Source organism: Eptesicus fuscus, chromosome 2 (assembly GCF_027574615.1).
Source record: "Eptesicus fuscus isolate TK198812 chromosome 2, DD_ASM_mEF_20220401, whole genome shotgun sequence".
NCBI classification, from domain to species: Eukaryota; Metazoa; Chordata; class Mammalia; order Chiroptera; family Vespertilionidae; genus Eptesicus; species Eptesicus fuscus.
Window position 1 is genome coordinate 15,186,172 of NC_072474.1, and position 17,951 is coordinate 15,204,122.

The 17,951-nt window shown below is 41.6% G+C and overlaps 1 protein-coding gene across 4 annotated transcripts in view; it reads left to right on the plus strand.

Moving 5' to 3' along the window:
* The first annotated feature begins 1,035 nt into the window (after positions 1-1,035).
* The window catches only part of SEC23A (SEC23 homolog A, COPII coat complex component), a 71,629-nt gene continuing 54,713 nt past the window's right edge, over positions 1,036-17,951 (plus strand). For 2 of the 4 annotated variants that reach the window (XM_054725583.1, XM_054725590.1), the window contains exons 1-7: positions 1,036-1,194; positions 9,989-10,230; positions 12,152-12,209; positions 12,415-12,501; positions 13,823-14,059; positions 16,161-16,240; positions 17,599-17,743. In XM_054725583.1, coding sequence (XP_054581558.1) covers positions 10,010-10,230; positions 12,152-12,209; positions 12,415-12,501; positions 13,823-14,059; positions 16,161-16,240; positions 17,599-17,743 — 828 coding nt within the window. In that variant the 5' untranslated portion in view covers positions 1,036-1,194; positions 9,989-10,009. Of the gene's footprint in view, positions 1,195-9,302; positions 9,365-9,988; positions 10,231-12,151; positions 12,210-12,414; positions 12,502-13,822; positions 14,060-16,160; positions 16,241-17,598; positions 17,744-17,951 lie in introns of those variants that run through there. The other 2 variants (XM_054725586.1, XM_054725595.1) reach the window with 2 other exon arrangements.

Here is a 17,951-nt window from a genome sequence, read left to right on the forward strand (position 1 = left end):
AAAAAGAAAACAGAAAAATAATGCAGTAGTGATGATTTCACTATTTTATCATCTTTGATAACTCCATCATTCTTCCATTTTCTTATTCTTTTAGTTTTTTTAAAGCATAGTTTGGAATAACTTTGGTGAGTAATGATGAAATAATGCCAATGATAAAGAAGTAGCAGAATGTTTCCAGATATAGGAAAAATATCACTAAAGTTTCATGATGAATCCTAGACTTACCAGAAAGAATCCAATGGACCCATATGGTAATTGCAAGTAGAACAAGCTGAATTCTATTTTTTAAATAAATTTTCTCTTTGTTCTTAGAAGACATTTAAGAAAAAAATAACTCTGAAATATCAGTTCTTACAAGAAGACCAAAACGCTTTCTCTGTGGTCAACAGATCCGAGGCTTTGTTCCAAATATTATTTGGTGCTGGTCAGACACTCATTGCCCTGAGTGCTTAATGCTTAAGGTATGGCCTGCAGGGGAGGAGGCAAGTGAGGCAGGGTGCTGGATAAGGCCAGTTTGAATCCACTCTCAGTTTCCCCATTCCACTTACCAAGGAATTTTCCCAGTTTCTTACTATCCTGCCTCCAAAGAACAACTTCTCACTTTGTTTAAGGGGAAATGTTTGCGGTCTAGGAATCAACCAGGGCCTTAGAGGGCAGGATGCCCTAGAGGAGGGTTTCCATTTCTCTTCAGGACCAGAGGAGTGTGAGTGGCAACGGAAGTTCCCGCCTTCCTTGCAGCCCCAGGGGAGGGGGAAAAGGCGCTCCCCTGGGCAGCGCACTCGCAGTTCCGGCTCCATCCGGTGAGGGCCCCACCCACGCGCCTCCGGTTGGTTAGTTTCCGTCGCTCCGCCCCTCCGGCTCCGTCCCTGCCCCTTCCTCAACGCTCCTTCTAGTCCCGCCCACTCCGCAGAGGATCCCGACCCCGTCCAGGATCTCCCCTCGAGGCTTCCGGCCTGTGGCCCCGCCCCTAGGATCAAGTCCCGCCCCTTTCCTCACGCACGCCCCGCCCCCTCCCCTTGACGTGGCAGAGGCGGCACCAGCCATGTTGGCCCTGCAGAGTTCTGCGCGGCGGCCGGGGGCGGGGCGGCGCGGGTCCTGATCGCACTGCCACGGCTGCTTCTGCCCGGCGCAGAGGACTGATTTTCGTCAGGCGGAGGCTGCGGCCGGCGCGGATCTCGTAGAGAGGACACTGTGGTGAGGAGTCACTCGAGGGCTGCCTCCGGGGACTGGCTCTCTGTGGGAAGCGGGGGAGGGGCGGCGGGGAGGGCGCCTCGCGGGCGGGCGGGCCGGGGTCTCTCGGGTGGTGCCCGCTCTGCCCTCTCAGTGCCTGGGGAAGGGCGAGGCACGCCAGTCCGGCGGGGCAGCCTTGAACCCTGAACCTGTCACCCTCTCCCCCACCACCTTCTGCTTCGTTCTTTCCGGGTTTGGGGGCCCGGCTCCCTCACCCAGCTCCCCTGGATCAGGTGTCGGGAGTCGAGTGAGAAAAGGCTCCTGGCCCCGCACCCCAGCCCCGCCTCCCCAGCTACCTGCCTTCCCCACCGCAGGCCATCACCGCTTCTGGGCACTTGGACTTCTTGGTTCATTTCTTGCCAGGTCTGAAGTGCCCTAGACTTTGAACCGAGGTGACTTCGTCACCCGTAGTTTGGCCTTGTGAGTTAAAGGGGGAAAAGGAGAAAAGTCAGATCAAACTGATGCCTTAGGGCTTGATTACAAATAGAGTTCACTTTCCAGAATGGACCTGTCTTACTGCCCTAGTGTTTTCCCTTTTTGATGGGAAAGGAAAAGTCATAGGAAACTTACATGTAACCACTGGAGTGTGTTTGTCGAATTAATGTATCCAGGTGAGCTTCCTCGACCTACACCCTCAAAGACAAATTAACTTGGTTAAAAAAAGTTTTATATTTAAATATCGATATAAATATAAATAAATGTTAAGTTTCCTCCTTGTCCTTCCAACTATTTTTAATTGACTGAAAATTTAAAGTTGGAAAGGGCCTTGTAGTTGTAGCCCAAATCGCTTATCTTATTGATGAAAAATTGAGGATCCAAGAGGTTAAGCTATTTGTCCAATTTAAAGCTAGTCATCGGAAGTAGCTGAGAATACTTCATTGAGGATCTTACAACTGAAAAGTAGGAGGCACATTAAATTTTCAGTTAAATACATCTGATATTGGGAGGAATTCAATTTTGCTTGCAAGTTAGGATGTTTGTCACTTAGTTATCTATAAAATGGTTAATATGGGAATATTGAAAAACTATCATACGTGAAGCCTTAAAAAGTACTGTGGATACATGTTTGATATGCTAGGTTAAAGTCATATACTACTTTGTTTCTTTGCTTTAGTTATACCATGAGAAATTATTTAACTAAAGTAATTCCCACTGATTATACATTGTGCTGAAAAATGAGACATTTGTTTAGAATGGTCTTTTGTGTTTTGAACCATTTAATAAACGTATAGTGACTAATATGTTAAGTCTGCATGCTAATATAGTGTCTGAGTCATATTCATTTGGTTTTATGCTTTTATGCAAACATTAGGGGAGAGAGTGCTTATCAAATCATGCCATTTTATAAATGGTAAGCCTCAGAGCCTTTCTCTACTAGGCTCCCTGATTGAATTAATGTCCTAATGGCAGTGGTTCTCAGGACCCTTTATTCTTAAACACTAGAGGTCCAGTGCACGAAATTCGTGCACTGGGTGTGTGTGTGTGTGTGTGTGTGTGTGGGTGGGGGGGTGTCCCTCAGCCCAGCCTGCACCCTTTCCAATCTGGGACCCCTCAAGGGATGTCCGACTGCCCGTTTAGGCCTGATCCAGGTTTGATTGGATCTAAACGGGCAGTTGGACATCCCTCTCACAATCCAGGACTGCTGGCTCCCATCTGCTCGCCTGCCTGCCTTCCTGATTGTCCCTAACCATTTCTGCCTGCCAGCCTGATCACCCCCTAACCACTCCCCTTCCAGCCTGATTGATGCCTAACTGCTCCCCTGCTGGCCTGATTTCCCCTAACTGCCCTCCCCTGCAGGCCTGGTCCCCCCTAACTGCTCTCCCTTGCAGGCCTGGTCCCCCCTAACTGCCCTCCTCTGCAGGCCTGGTCCCCCCCAACTGCTCTCCCCTGCAGGCCTGGGTCCCCCCACAACTGCCCTTCCCTGCAGGCCCAGTCACCCCCAACTTCCCTCCTCTGCCGGCCTGGTCACCCCTAACTGCCCTCCCCTGCAGGTTTGATCGCCCCCCAGCTGCCATCCTTTGCAGGCCTAGTCCCTCCCAACTGCCTCTCCTGCCGTCCATCTTGTGTCCACATGGGGGAAGGATCTTTGACCACATTGGGGCAGCCATCTTGTGTGTTGGAGTGATGGTCAATCTGCATATTACTCTTTTATTAGGTAGTATAGAGCAGTGGTCAGCAAACTGCAGCTCACGAGCCATATGCATCTCTTTGGCCCCTTGAGTTTGTGGCTCGCGAGCCGCAGTTTGCCGACCACTGCTTTAGGGCAATGATTTGGGTAATACCATAGAGCAGTGGTCGTCAAACCATGGCTCGTGAGCCACAAACTCAAGGGGCCAAAGAGACGCATGTGGCTCGCGAGCCGCAGTTTGCCGACCACTGGGATAGAGGCCTGGTGCATGGGTGGGGGCCAGCTGGTTTGCCCTGAAGGGTGTCCCGGATCAGGGTGGGGGTTCCCTTGGGGCGTGGGGCGTCCTGAGTGAGGGGCCTGTGGTAGTTTGCAGGCCAGCCACACCCCCCGGCGACACAAGCGGAGGCCCTGGTATCTGGGATTTATATATCTTCTACAATTGAAACTTTGTAGCCTTGAGCGGAGCCAAGTCTTCTGCTCGCTCCGTGGCGACAGCCATTTCTGTTGGGATTTATTTATCTTCTATAATTGAAACTTTGTAGCATTGAGTGGAGGCCTAGGCCGGCAAGGTTAGGCGGAAAGCTTGGCTTCCTCCATTGCCGGGGAAACCCAAGCCTCCCTCCTGCTCTCTGTGGCCACAGCCATCTTGGTTGGGTTTATTTGCATATTCGCTCCTGATTGGCTTGTGGGCGTGGCTTGTGCATGTAGTGGAGGTACGGTCAATTTGGATGTTACTCTTTTATTAGATAGGATTGTTGAGAATCCCATACAGAAACAAAAATCCACCTGGCTTAATAAAAGACATATCTACTTCTGTATTGAGTCTATTGTGATATATTGCTTTGGTTGAATTACATGAAGGAAATCTGGCTCATAAGTATATAGCTGGAGAAAGGCGGGTTATTTTCATATTTTTTTTCAGATAATTTTGCATACTTACCAAAACTGAACAGTTTTTAAAAAAATACATATTTTTATTGATTTCAGAGAGGAAGGGAGAGGGAGAGAGAGATAGAAACATCAATGATGACAGAGAATCACTGATTGGCTGCCTCCTGCATGCCCCCCACTGGGGATCAAACCCACAACCTGGGAATGTTCCCTTGACTGGAATCAATCCCTGTACCCTTTAGTCTGCAGGTCCATGCTGTATCCACTGAGCCAAACCAGCTAGGGGGAAAAAAGTGAACAGTTTTAATTAAGACATCAATGGTTAATTGCAGTGTGGAGTCTGAAACCTTAGAAGTAAACGTTTTGTACTCTTTTGCATTAAAGCCCTTGGTCTATCCTGCACTTTGAATGGATCATTTACTCATGCACAATTTTATATCATGACTTCATCATTTTGTTATCACCCTTTGGGGTTCTTGGGTTTCCCAAGATGAAAACAGGAAACTCCAGAGAATTTCCAGATAGATTTAAGGTTATACTCTAGCACAATGGAGGCAGCACAGAGGAAAGAAAGGTCCTCTGAACTGGCTGGGGGATGGCACTGCTTGGCTGCTTTTATAAGCTGGGGATAAAGGGAGCTTGAGTGAAAAATCGGGCTTATGAAGGTTCCAGAGAGTAGAAATTTCTTTGTTGGGTTCCTTGGCAACAGTCTCCCCCAAATGCACTATGAGGGCAAGATTATAGTGTTATTCATTATTGTCACCCCAGAAAGGTCCTATAGCAGCCAAACCTTGATCAACTGCATATGTGGAACAGTGGTTTAGACATTTTCTGGCCATCTGGTATATTTCCATTCCCGGGGCCCATCTCCCTATACTATCTCAACTTGGAGATACTGCTTCATGAAGAATGTATATCTTCCAAATGTTGACATTTTGTTATATTATCCTATACTAGAGACCCGGTGCACGAAATTTGTGCATGGGGCAGGGAGGGGGTGTCGCTCAGCCCAGCTTGCATCCTCTCCAATCCGGGTGGGATGGGGCCTAAACCGGCAGTCGGACATCCTTCTCGCAATCTGGGACCACTGGCTCTTAACTGCTTGCCTACCTGCCTCTCTGATCACCCCTAACCTCTCTACCTGCTTGCCTGGTTGCCTCCTAACTGCCCTTCTGCTGGCCTGGTCGCCCCTAACTGCCCCCCCTTGCTGGCCTGGTTGCCCCCTATGTGCCCCCCTGCCGGCCTGGTTGCCCCCTAACTGCTCCCCTGCCAGCCTGCCTGGTCACCCCTAACCAGTCTACCTGCCTGCCTGATCACTCCTAACTGCCCTCCCCTGCTGGCCTGGTTGCCCCCAACTGCCCTTTCCTGCAGACCTGGTTCCCCCCCAACTACCCTCCCTTGCAGGCCTTGTCCCCCCCCCCAACTGCCCTCCCCTGCAGGCCTGATCGCCCCCAACTGCCCTCCCTTGCAGGCCTGGTCCCCCCCAACTGCTCTCCCATGCTGGCCTGGTTACCCCTAACTGCCCTCTCCTGCTGGCCTGATTGCCCACAACTCCCCTCCCCTGCTGGCCATCTTGTGACAGCCATCTTGTGTCCACATGGGTCGGCCATCTTTGACCGAATGGGGGCAGCCATCTTGTATGTTAGAGTGACAGTCAATTTGCATATTAAGCTTTTGTTATATAGGATAGTATAAAAATATATATTAAAACTTTAATCCTCACTTGAGGAGTTAGGATATTTTTTCCATTGATTTTTAGAGAGAGTGAAAGGGAGGGGGTGGGGGAAAGAGAGAAAGAGAGAGCGAGAGAGAGCGAGCGAGCAAGAGATTGATTGGTTGTCTTCCTATCCCACCCCAACCAGTGCTGGGGCTTGAACTTGCAACCGAGGTACATGGAGGTACCATGTCTGGCTTGACTGGGAATTGAGCCCGAGACCCTTTATTCCACAGGCTGACACTCTAACCAGTGAGCAAAACTGGCCAGGGCTATACAACATATTTTAAAAATCACATTGATATCACCAGAAAAATCTTTATATATTAGGAAACTGTGAAGCTGATGGTAGGGGATACAAGTTTTCCAATATTTTAATATTTGCTCGAAAGCTCATATTTTATCACTGGCAATAAATACTGTCAATTGTTTTCTAGGTGACAGGCTTATTTCATCCGTTTTGAGAAAATGTATGACAAATACCTAAGTACTAATAATGTACCATTCTTGGAAAATTGAGGAAGAAGTCACTTAAAACATTTTTTTGTGTGTGTGTTTTGTGTTTCAGATGAACAACCCTGATTGGTCTGGTATATTTTAGTGGATATTTTAATGCTTTTTGGTGATGCATTTTAGATACACTTAGGTTATAGATTTAATTAAGTAATGAACAGAAAACTACATTTGCTTTACTTTCTGTAGATATAATAGGAGGGATTGCATAGTCCTAGAATTTATGTTTACATCTGTAGCATGGAAACTGTTGCTAAACACTGGATTTCTCTCCCAGAGGAGATTGTTTCTCCTACTGTGGCCTGTGTTAGAAAGGTTGGCACCTTCTAACTCCCCTTTGACTATCTCAGGCCTTTGTTTTACCATTATCTTTCAACAACTGCTTTTTCTTGAGAGTTCATATCATCCTTCTCAAAGCTATCTCCTATATAAAATGTACCTTCAAAATAATTTTTTTCTAAATATATTTAGTTATCTTAGACTTTCTCTTTATTCTTTATCATCCTTTGTAAAACCCATGGTTGCTCTTGTTTAACAGAAGATTCTGTTCTTGTCTGTCAGATTCTGATAGGAGGAAATACTGTTTAATTTAATTTAGTTATTTTTATTTTTATTTTTTTCATTTTTTTAATTAAGGTATATGTGTTAATTTTATTATTAATTGAGGTATAATTGGCATCTTATTTATTTTAAAGTAGAGGAAGCTCTTAGCTGCTTAAGATACTTATATTTGTTAAGCTTCACTTTCTGTAATTGGTATTATCAAAATTTATTTGAAAATGTTTCTAAAATTAAAATTATATAATAGTTTTATAAATATATTTTATTGATTTTTTTACAGTGAGGAAGGGAGAAGGTTAGAGAGTTAGAAACATTGATGAGAGAGAGAAACATCGATCAGCTGCCTCCTGCACACCCCTCACTGGGGATGTGCCTGCAATCAAAGTACATGCCCTTGACTGGAATCAAACCTGGGGCCATCCAGTCCGAAGGCTGATGCTCTATCCACTGAGGCAAACCAGTTAGGGCTATAATATACTTTTATTGAGTTATATTTTTTCTCCCCTCACTTATATTTGAGAATCAGTTCCTCATTGTTCTTAGTAACTTCAATATCCATGTTGGCTCTTTTTCTTTTTTAATATTTTTTTAATTGATTTCTTTCTATCACTAACCACTGTTGCAGTTTGAGAACATGAGATAGAATTGTTGCCTAGTTAGGAAAGCTGACATCTTAGATAAGCAGTTAGAGAGTAACAAGGTGGAGATATAGCTTGATTTTGTCCCCTAATCAGGACAAAATCAAGCCAGTTAGGGCTATATTATACTTTTTGTCCCCTAATCAGGACAATTAAGCCAGTTAGGGCTATAATATACTTTTATTGAATTATATTTTTTCTCCCCTCACTTATATTTGAGAATCAGTTCCTCATTGTTCTTAGCAATTTCAATATCCATGTTGGCTCTTTTTCTTATCTGTGAAGCTCTTTATTTGACCTTCAATTCTGAATGATAGCTTTGCTGGGTAGAGTAATCTTGGTTGTAGGTTCTTGCTATTCATCACTTTGAATATTTCTTGCCACTCCTATCTGGCCTGCATAGTTTCTGTTGAGAAATCAGCTGACAATTGTATGGGTGCTCCCTTGTAGGTAACTAACTGTTTTTCTCTTGCTGCTTTCAAGATTCTCTCTTTGTCTTTTGCTCTTGGCATTTTAATTATGATGTGTCTTGGTGTGGTCCTCTTTGGATTCCTTTTGTTTGGGGTTCTGTGTGCTTCCTGGACTTGTAAGTCTATTTCTTTCACCAGGTGGGGGACGTTTTCTGTCATTATTTCTTCAAATAGGTTTTCAGTATCTTGCTCTCTCTCTTCTTCTGGCACCCCTATAATTCAGATGTTGGTACTCTTGAAGTTGTTCCAGAGGCTCCTTACACTATCTTCATATTTTTGGATTGTTTTTTTCTTTTTGCTTTTCTGGTTGGGTGTGTTTTGCTTCTTTGTATTTCAAATCTTTGACTTGATTCTTGGGATCCTCTAGTCTGCTTTTGGGTCTCTGTATATTATGCTTTATTTCAGTCAGTGCATGGTTAATTTCTAGTTGGTCCTTTTTCATATCCTCGAGGGTCTCACTAATTTATCGGCCTTTTCTAGGAAATTTTTGAAAAACCTTATAACTGTGCTTTTGAACTCTATATCCAGTAGTTTGCTTTCCTCCATTTCTGTCATTTGTGACCTGTTTCTTTGTCTCCACATTTTGGCTGCTTCCCTGTGTTGATAGAGTGGCTTTGTGTGCTAGGTGTCCTATAGGGCCCACTGGCTCAGCTTCCCTAATTACCTGAGGTGGACACTCTTGGTGCACCTCTTTGTGGGCTGTGTGCACAGTCTTGTAGTTAAGCCTTGATAGTTGTTGGTGTCACTGGGAGGAATTGAGCTCCAGGCCAATTGGCTGTGAGGATCAGTTGTGTCTACGCTGGGAGAACTTCTGTGCTGGAGACACCCTTATGAGACAAGACTTGCTTCAGAGGGGCTTTGGTGCTCATTGAGTCTGCCCCCTGAGTGTGTCCCTTATGGATCTGAGGAGTTGTAATCTGGCTGATCCCACTCTGACCCCTGGGTACACTGGCTCTTGGCTCTCCAAGGAGGTGCTAATTTAGCCTCTGCCTGAGGCCACCCAGCAGGAGCTATGGAGAGATCTGCAGATTCCTCTTGTTTGTTTGGGTTTTGGAGGTGCCCAGATGAGGCCCAGCTGTGAAGTAACGTAAGCTGCTCGTGGCCTTGGCCTTCTTTTGGATGTTCTGAGGCCCAGCTGTGAAGCAATGCAAGCTGCTGCAGGGCCTTGGGACTTCTTTTGGATGTTCTGGGTCTTACTGACTCAGCTACAGTTTGTTAGGTAAGTTTAGAATTCAAAAGGACCAGGCCATTCATATGCAAAAGCCTCTGCGCTCAGCTTGGATGGGATGGAGTCTCAGGGCGGAGCAAACTGCATTGGCTTCGTGGGGCAGGATCTCAGGGCGGAGCAAACAGCAGTGGCTTCCAGTCAGCCCTGCCCTAAGAGGCCCCTGGCTCTCTGTGTACTGCGGTAATCACTGCAACCACCTTTGAGAGAAATCCGCCCTGGAGTTTCGCCTGCTGCCAGACAGTCCAGTTTCTCCCCGTATGAGTCTGGGTCCCTAGAGTCTCGTCCGGAACTGGAGTTCAGAGCAGTCGGGAGCTCTTGTCTCCCTCCCAATTGAGAAAGCCAGCCGCGTACTCAGTTGCCAGCCCTCTCTGCACGCACGCCCTCGTACCTCTGCACTTCCGCAGCTCCTGTGAGTCTGTGTGCTTTTCTCTTTCCTTCTAGTTGTAGAATTTTCACTCAGCCAGCCTTCCTGTGGTTCTGGATGATGTACGTTTTGTCTTTTAGTTGTAGTTTTGAAATTGTTGTGTGGGGCAGCAGTTCAGGTGTTTACCAATGCCGCCATCTTGGTTTCTTTCGTAGGAAAGTCTCTGAGAGTATCTTTTAATTCTTTTACAGAAATAAGACTCAAGCTCCACAATGACAACCTATTTGGAATTCATACAACAAAATGAAGAACGAGATGGAGTACGATTTAGTTGGAATGTTTGGCCATCGAGTCGGCTGGAAGCTACAAGAATGGTTGTTCCAGTAGCAGCCCTATTTACACCACTAAAGGAGAGACCTGATTTACCACCTATTCAATATGAACCTGTTTTGTGTAGTAGGACCACTTGCCGTGCAGTTTTGAATCCTTTATGGTAATTAATATATATGGAAAAAACATATATGGCAGTATGATTTAGAAATGTAGTTTCTTTCTCACTCATTTATATGAAATAGTCTTTGTTTATAGTTATTTTTTTTCAAATGATGATAGTCAAATCCAAAGAGCTATAAGATTTTATTTTATTTTTAAATATATTTTTATTTATTTCAGAGAGGAAGAACAGGGAGAGTGAGATAGAAACATCAATGATGGGAGAGAATCATTGATCAGCTGCCTCCTGCATGCCCCACACTTGGGATCGAGCCCACAACCCAGGAATGTGCCCTGACCAGGACTCAAACTGTGACCTCCTGGCTTATAGGTCAATGCTCAACCACTGAGGAACACTGGCTGGGCTCATCTACTTTATACCTTACCCCCTTTCTGACTTAAAATAAAAAAAAGTAGGTATGTATGTATTTTAGAGATGAGGATAGGAAGAGGGGGAGAGAGAGAAAGAGAGAGATGGATTTGTTCTTCCACTTATTTATGCATTCATTGGTTGATTCTTGTATGTGCCCTGATCAGGACTGAACCCCCAACCTTGGTGTATCAGACGATACTCTAACCAACTGAACTACCTGGCCAGGGCCCCTCTTTCTGATTTTTGAATATACCAAACTTATTTCTACCTTGGAACTTGTGTAATAGTTATGTAGTCTGCTTGGATTGCTCTACCCCTAGATTTTCCTGTGACAGGTTCCTTTTCACTTAGGTTATATTTCAGTTGTTTAAGAAGGCCTTCCTTTAAGGTAGTACTCACAAACACATTCTCACATCCTGCTTTGTTTTCATTAATTTTTATTATTACTATCTAAAAGTATCGTCTGTTTAGCCCTAGCCAGTGTGGCACAGTTGGTTGGGTGTTATTCTGTGCACTAAAAGGTTGTCCACTCAATTTTCAATCTGGGCACATGCCTGGGTTGCAGGCTCAATCCCCAGCAGGAGGTGTGGCAGAAGCCTAGATGTTTCTCACATTTATCTTTCTCTTTCTCTTCTCTTTTTCCCTTCCTCTTTCTCTCAAAAATCAATTAAAATATATACTTTTTAAAAAGTGCTCTGACAGCCCTAATTGGTTTGGATCAGTGGATAGAACGTTGGCCTGCAGACTCAAGGTTCGATTCCAATCAAGGGCATGTAATTTGGTTGCGGGCACATCCCCAGTAGGGGGTGTGCAGGAGACAGCTGATTGATGTTTCTCTCATTGATGTTTCTAATTCTCTATCCCTCGCCCTTCCTCTCTGTAAAAAAATCAATAAAATATATTTTAAAAAATTGATCTTCTTTTTTTTAAAAAAAAAGTGCCCTTACAGTGTGGCTTAGTAATTGAGCATTGACCTATGAAGCAGGAGGTGGGGCATATGCCAGGTTTCGGCTCCATCCCCAGTGTGGGGCATGCAGGAGGCAGAAGATCAGTGATTCTCTTTCATCATTGGTGTTTCTGTCTCTCCCTCTTCCTTTCTGTCCTTCCTCTCTAAAAATAAACAAACAAACAAAAAATATCTTCTGTGCTTATGTATCTACTTGTCTATTGTCTGTCTTTTTAGAATATAAACTCAGTGAGACCAGGGACCTTGACTGTCTTGGTCACTATCACTATCACTTAGAAAAATAGCTGGTACATGTTAAGCATTCAATAAATACATTTTTAATTTTTCTACATCTGAGTAGTCATCTTAATTTCATTAATATTTACTATACACTAAAAGTTATAGTATATTTATTTATAAGTAAACTTGTATATGTTAAAAGTATGAATTAGATATTGGTAGCATTTAAAAATAGATGGCTTTTGAAGATCACTGACTATATTTGAATGCATTCATATTTTAGAAAGAAATTAATTTTATTGATATTATGATTCTTGTAAAATAGAACTGAAATATGAGCTGTTGTATCTTTTCTTAAAACAGTCAAGTGGATTATCGAGCAAAACTCTGGGCTTGCAACTTTTGTTATCAAAGAAATCAGGTAAGAAAATCCCCATTACAGATGTTAATGCTGTGATACTGGTCTAAATATGTATACTTAAAAAGAAAGATGAAATTGTCATATGATGAAAATACTGATTTTTTCATTATTAAATGATCAGGAAATATTTATCTTTAGTTTAAAATTTCATTACTCTTTCTGACAAATAATTTGTTAAATATTTTTGTTTCTTTTGTATCTGTAGTTTCCACCTACTTATGCTGGTATATCTGAACTGAATCAGCCTGCTGAACTTTTACCTCAGTTTTCTAGCATTGAATATGTAGTTCTGGTAAGAACATAAGAGTAAATCTTTAATGAAGTTTTAAATATATAATAATTTATACCAAAATAGTTGTTAAATGGAGATGACTTAAAAGGCGGCATTCTTGATTTTCACATTGAATTGATGGAGCATTTCAAAGATAAGACTTCTTAGTCATTTTAAGCAAGGTAATAATTCTCTTTTGTAGTTATTTGATGGGTGGCCAGGATATTGGATGGAATGGTGTACTTTGCTATACTGAGCAAATCATTAAACACTAAAGTATCACTCTTGCTTAGTTTACAAATATTTAGTTAATCTGATGCTGGAGCCTGATGATATATCCCCAAGGCTAGTTAATGAAATTATTCTTGTATTGGTTCTTCCTAGGAAAATTAGTTTTTCTTCCCTCTCTGAATAGCTTTACTTAGTTGTTTCTGTATTTAAGAGTGAAAATGATAATAGCTTTTATGAATATTGTAGAGAAAGCAGAATATGGTTCACTTGAGCCAGTCAGTAATGTGTTCAACCTGGCTAGTGTCCAGTTCTCTCACAATCTAATTCAGGTTTAGGCAATTATTTTATAAATTCACTACATGTTTTTAAGCTTTAGAGTTACTATTTTTTTTATTTTAATAGGAGTAAATACTTGTTATAAGATATTAAACCTCATGCAGTTAAATAAAATTGAGAATGAGAGTAAATGTTTCCTCTATGTAACTGTAAATAATTTTTTTTACAGTGAATAATTTTTCTTTTTTTTTTTTTTATTTATTTATTTATTTTTTATTTTTTCATCTTTTTTTTTTATTGAGGTATTATATGTGTACATATCTTACTATTACCCCCCCACCCCACACCCACACATGCCCTCCCCCCCAGAGTTTTGCATCCATTGTTTATGCTTATATGCATGCATACAAGTCCTTCGTTTGATTTCATAACTCCCCCACCTTTCCCAAACTTTCCCCCTGTAATTTGAAAGTCTGTTTGATGCTTTACTGTCTCTGTATCTATCTTTTTGTTCACCACCTTATAATGTTCTTTACTATCCCTAAATGAGTGAGATCATGTGGTATTTTTCTTTCATTGACTGGCTTATTTCACTTAGCATAATGTTCTCCAATTCCATCCAGGTTGCTGCAAATGATGAGAAACAGTGAATAATTTTTCACTTGATGATATGTCTTGGATGTCTCTCCATGCATATATAACCTGTTTCATTTTTGAAATGGCTTTATTAGGGCTCCATTGTATGAATGTACTGTTGATTATTCTTATATATTGCACTGAAGTGTTAATACTTTTAAAACAACTTTTTTTTTCTGATGGCAATGTGTTTTAACAGCGTGGCCCTCAGATGCCTTTGATATTCCTCTATGTGGTTGATACTTGCATGGAAGATGAAGATTTACAAGCTCTGAAGGAATCTATGCAGATGTCATTAAGTCTTTTGCCACCTACAGCCTTGGTTGGACTTATTACTTTTGGGAGAATGGTGCAGGTTCATGAACTTGGATGTGAGGGCATTTCAAAAAGTTATGTCTTCAGAGGAACAAAAGATCTGTCTGCCAAACAACTGCAGGTAAACAGCAGCCTATCTGTGAGCATCATTCTAGATATGTCTGAAAAAGCTTCTGGATGTAAGTTTCTAGAAATATTTTTATTGTAATTGACTAATATAATTGTATTGTAACAAAGGCTTTACATTTAGTGTTGGCATCAGTTTTCTTTTATTTGCCTTACATTTTTATCATACAGATCAAAGATCTTTCACTTTTAATGGCATCTTTAACATTTAGAGTAAAACCAAGTATTTTACTAGATATTTGAAGGCCTTATAGAAGTGTCATACTGAAGACAAGCAAAAGCAACTGCAGAATATTAGCTTTTGTTTCTTGACATCTATCACTTAGGAACTAAACACTTTTACTATGTTTGGCAAAAGGAGACAATTTAAGGTGTTAGAATTTTTAATATAAGAACTATAGGTATATGTATTTCTTTTATGCTAGGACGACATTTTTATCTTCTGGGCAAAATGAAGCTTTCAAGGCCAGGGAGTTATGTGTAGCATACTAGGATCATCTGGGATATTTTTCAAAAGATTTTTTTTTTTTTTGCCCAGAGATTTTGATAGACCATGAGAAAGTGAGTGAATATGTGCTTGTATTGGGAAGTGGTTGGAAGGGTAGATTGCTCATGTAAGTATTCAAAAACTTTCTAAGAGGTTCTAATACAACCCCCAGTTGAGAATAGTTACCCTAAAAGATAAGCCTGGCCTAAAGCAGACAGACCTGAAATCAGACTTTGGAGGCATCCAGGTAGCCCACAATGAAAAAGGAAAGATTTTGAGGATGACTCTTATTTGGAGCTCAGCAGACTGGGGTAGTGGTGCTATAGTTAATTGAGATAGAAAATCCTGGAGGAATTTAATTTGCAGGTTTGGATGGGGAGGATAGTGAATAGTGAATAAGGTAGTGCATAAAATTTGAGGACATGGAGAAAATTAGAGTATGTGTTCTTTCCTGAGGTTTGTTGTTGAAGGTAAGGAAGGTGATAGTGTGGAGGTTTGAGAGAGAGAGAGAGAGAACTGAGTTAAAGTGGTTTTGTTTAGGAGGGACAAAGGTTTTGTTTAGGAGAGATATTTGAATGTGCTTATACACAGAAGGGAAAGAGACTAAAGCGGGTGAGTGAAAGCAGGGCGAGATGAGGAGAGAGAGGTTTCAGAAGACATGGTAGGGATTCTTTCAGGAGCACAGGAAGTAGAGTACCTTACATGAGACAAGAGAGAAAGTGGGCAAGTTATAACCTTTCTGTGCCTTATTTTTTTCAGTTGTAAAAGAGAAATAAGAACAGTTATTACCTTACGGGGTGGTCATGAGAATGAAATGGATTGTGCCTTTATGTATTTGTTGTTATTTTTAAATTGTTAATTTAAAGTGACTTAATGTTAGTTCTGAGTATAGAGTATATTTTACTTAAGTTATATAATACGTAACACACAATTGCCTTTTTGCAACAGGCTATAAATTCTTATAATTTTTTTTCTCCTCCATTAAAATGTTCTTATCTTTTATCATTAACCATCAAGTTGAAAAGAGTCTGGTCTTAGCCCTAGCCATATAGCTCGGTTGGTAGAGCACCCCATACACCAAGGATGTGGGTTCGATCCCCAGTCAGGGCACACACAAGAATCAACCAATGAATGCATAAATAAGTGGGAACAACAAATCCATGTTTCTCTCTCTCTTCCCCTTTCTCCACCCTTCTTCTCTGTGTCCAGCCCCACTGTTTCTCCTGGGCACACTTACCAACTCCACCATTGTAATGATGGAATGGCACACTGCTTCTTTAAGGTGACATCCTTCAGATACTTGGTGGCTTTTCGAATATGCATGTCCTGATCGCCTGGGCAGTTTCACAAGTGTTCTTAAAGTGAACACGGAGATTTGAGCCTCTTGATTTTTATGATTTCGTGGGGTTTTCTGGGTCTAGTGAATAGCAAACCATTTTCAGAGGTCACCTATGGCCGCTTTGGGCTAAACATTTTGCTTTCTGAGGAAAGAGACTTGTTCTTTATTTTTGGGTTCCCAATACCTAACATAGAACCTTGCACATGGTAAATTGTTGAGACATCTTTTAGGAGTAATGATATGGATATCACAGAAATAATCTCTTTACAGGAAATGCTGGGGCTCTCTAAAGTACCCGTTACTCAAGCAACACGTGGTCCTCAGGTACAGCAGCCACCTCCTTCTAATAGGTAATAATTAAATATGACAAAGAGAATTTGACAATTCATCCAGCTATTTTAAGCATCCCTTACCCTTAACTTGAACATAGACATTCAATGATACTATTAAATATTTTTTGGAATAAAAGTAGATTGCATTATATTCCATATATAATTATAGAATATACTAACTGCATTAGTATATTTTTAAAAGATGATAATCACTTTGATCACTCATTAAGGTTGTATCTCCTAGGTTTCTCCACTATAAAATTATTTGAGATTAAGTTGAATTATTTGAGATTAAGTTGCTGATAAGAGTTGAGACAGAATTCCATCATTACTAGTAAAATGGCTGGTTTCTTATCATTATAATGTAAGGATTTACTATTGTTTTGATATATTCCTGAGTTTCTGTTTTTCAGTTTGGAAAAACGGAATTTTGTGGTTGAGGGCGGGCAAAAAAAACTATAGCCTCAAAAGCTTTTCATTTTGCCTTCTTAGCTTTAGAGGTAGCTTTTCCCCCTAAACTCTCAAATCAGAGGAGGTATTACTAAAATTGAGTTGACATCTCTTCTCATAACTATTTCAATAATCTTAATATTTACTAGATTGGTAAATGAAAGATATAGTCCTGAAGTAATATTTGGCTTGACTGTTTCATTTATAGCAGTTGTACTCAAAAGTGTGGTTCCTGGACCAGTAGTGTCAGCATCAACTGGGAACTTGTTTGAAATGCAGATTCCTGGGCCCACCCCAGATTTTCTGAAACAACTCTGTGTGTGTGTGTGTGTGTGTGTGTGTGTGTGTGTGTGTTTAATTAAATATATTTTATTGATTTTTTTACAGAGAGGAAGGGAGAGGGAGAGAGAAACATCAATCAGCTGCCTCCTGCACACCCCTTACTGGGGATGTGTCCGCAACCAAGGTACATGCCCTTGACTGGAATCGAACCTGGGACCCTTGAGTCCACAGGCCGACGCTCTGTACACTAAGCCAAACCGGTTAGGGCACAACTCTGTGTGTTAAAACAGCAATGTGTGTTAAAACAAGCCCTCCTACCGCTTCTGATGTACATAATAGTTTTGAGAACCATTGGTGTATCCTGTATTCAAATTCTTTTTCTGTGTTTTTAAGAAAATGGATGGCCCTGGATGGTGTGGCTCAGTTGGTTGGAGCATTATCCCATATACCAAAAGGTCTCTGGTTTGATTCCCTAGGGCACATGCCTAGGTTGTGAGTTCAGTCCCCGTTTGGGGCACAGAGACAACCAATAGACGTTTCTCTCTCTCCCTCTTTCTCTCTAAAATAAAAAATAAAAAATGGATAGTTTGTTTCTTAAACACTCACCCACAAATAAATGGCTTTTTAAAAATTTTATTTTGCAGGTTCTTGCAGCCAGTACAGAAAATAGACATGAATCTCACAGATCTTCTGGGGGAATTGCAGCGAGACCCTTGGCCTGTACCACAGGGAAAGAGACCTTTGCGTTCTTCTGGGGTGGCACTTTCCATAGCTGTAGGACTACTTGAGGTAGTGACAATAGCTTCATTTTGCAATGTAAATGTATTTGTGTATGGAATGATATGTACAAGATAATGTTGAGTGAAATAAATGAGGTCATAGTTGAGCGAGTATATGATTTTATTTAAAGTTTGATCTGCACTGTATCCTTTTGTGTATAAAGAGGCTTCTGGAAGGATGGTCACTAAATGTTAACAGTGGTAGGATAAGGGCCATT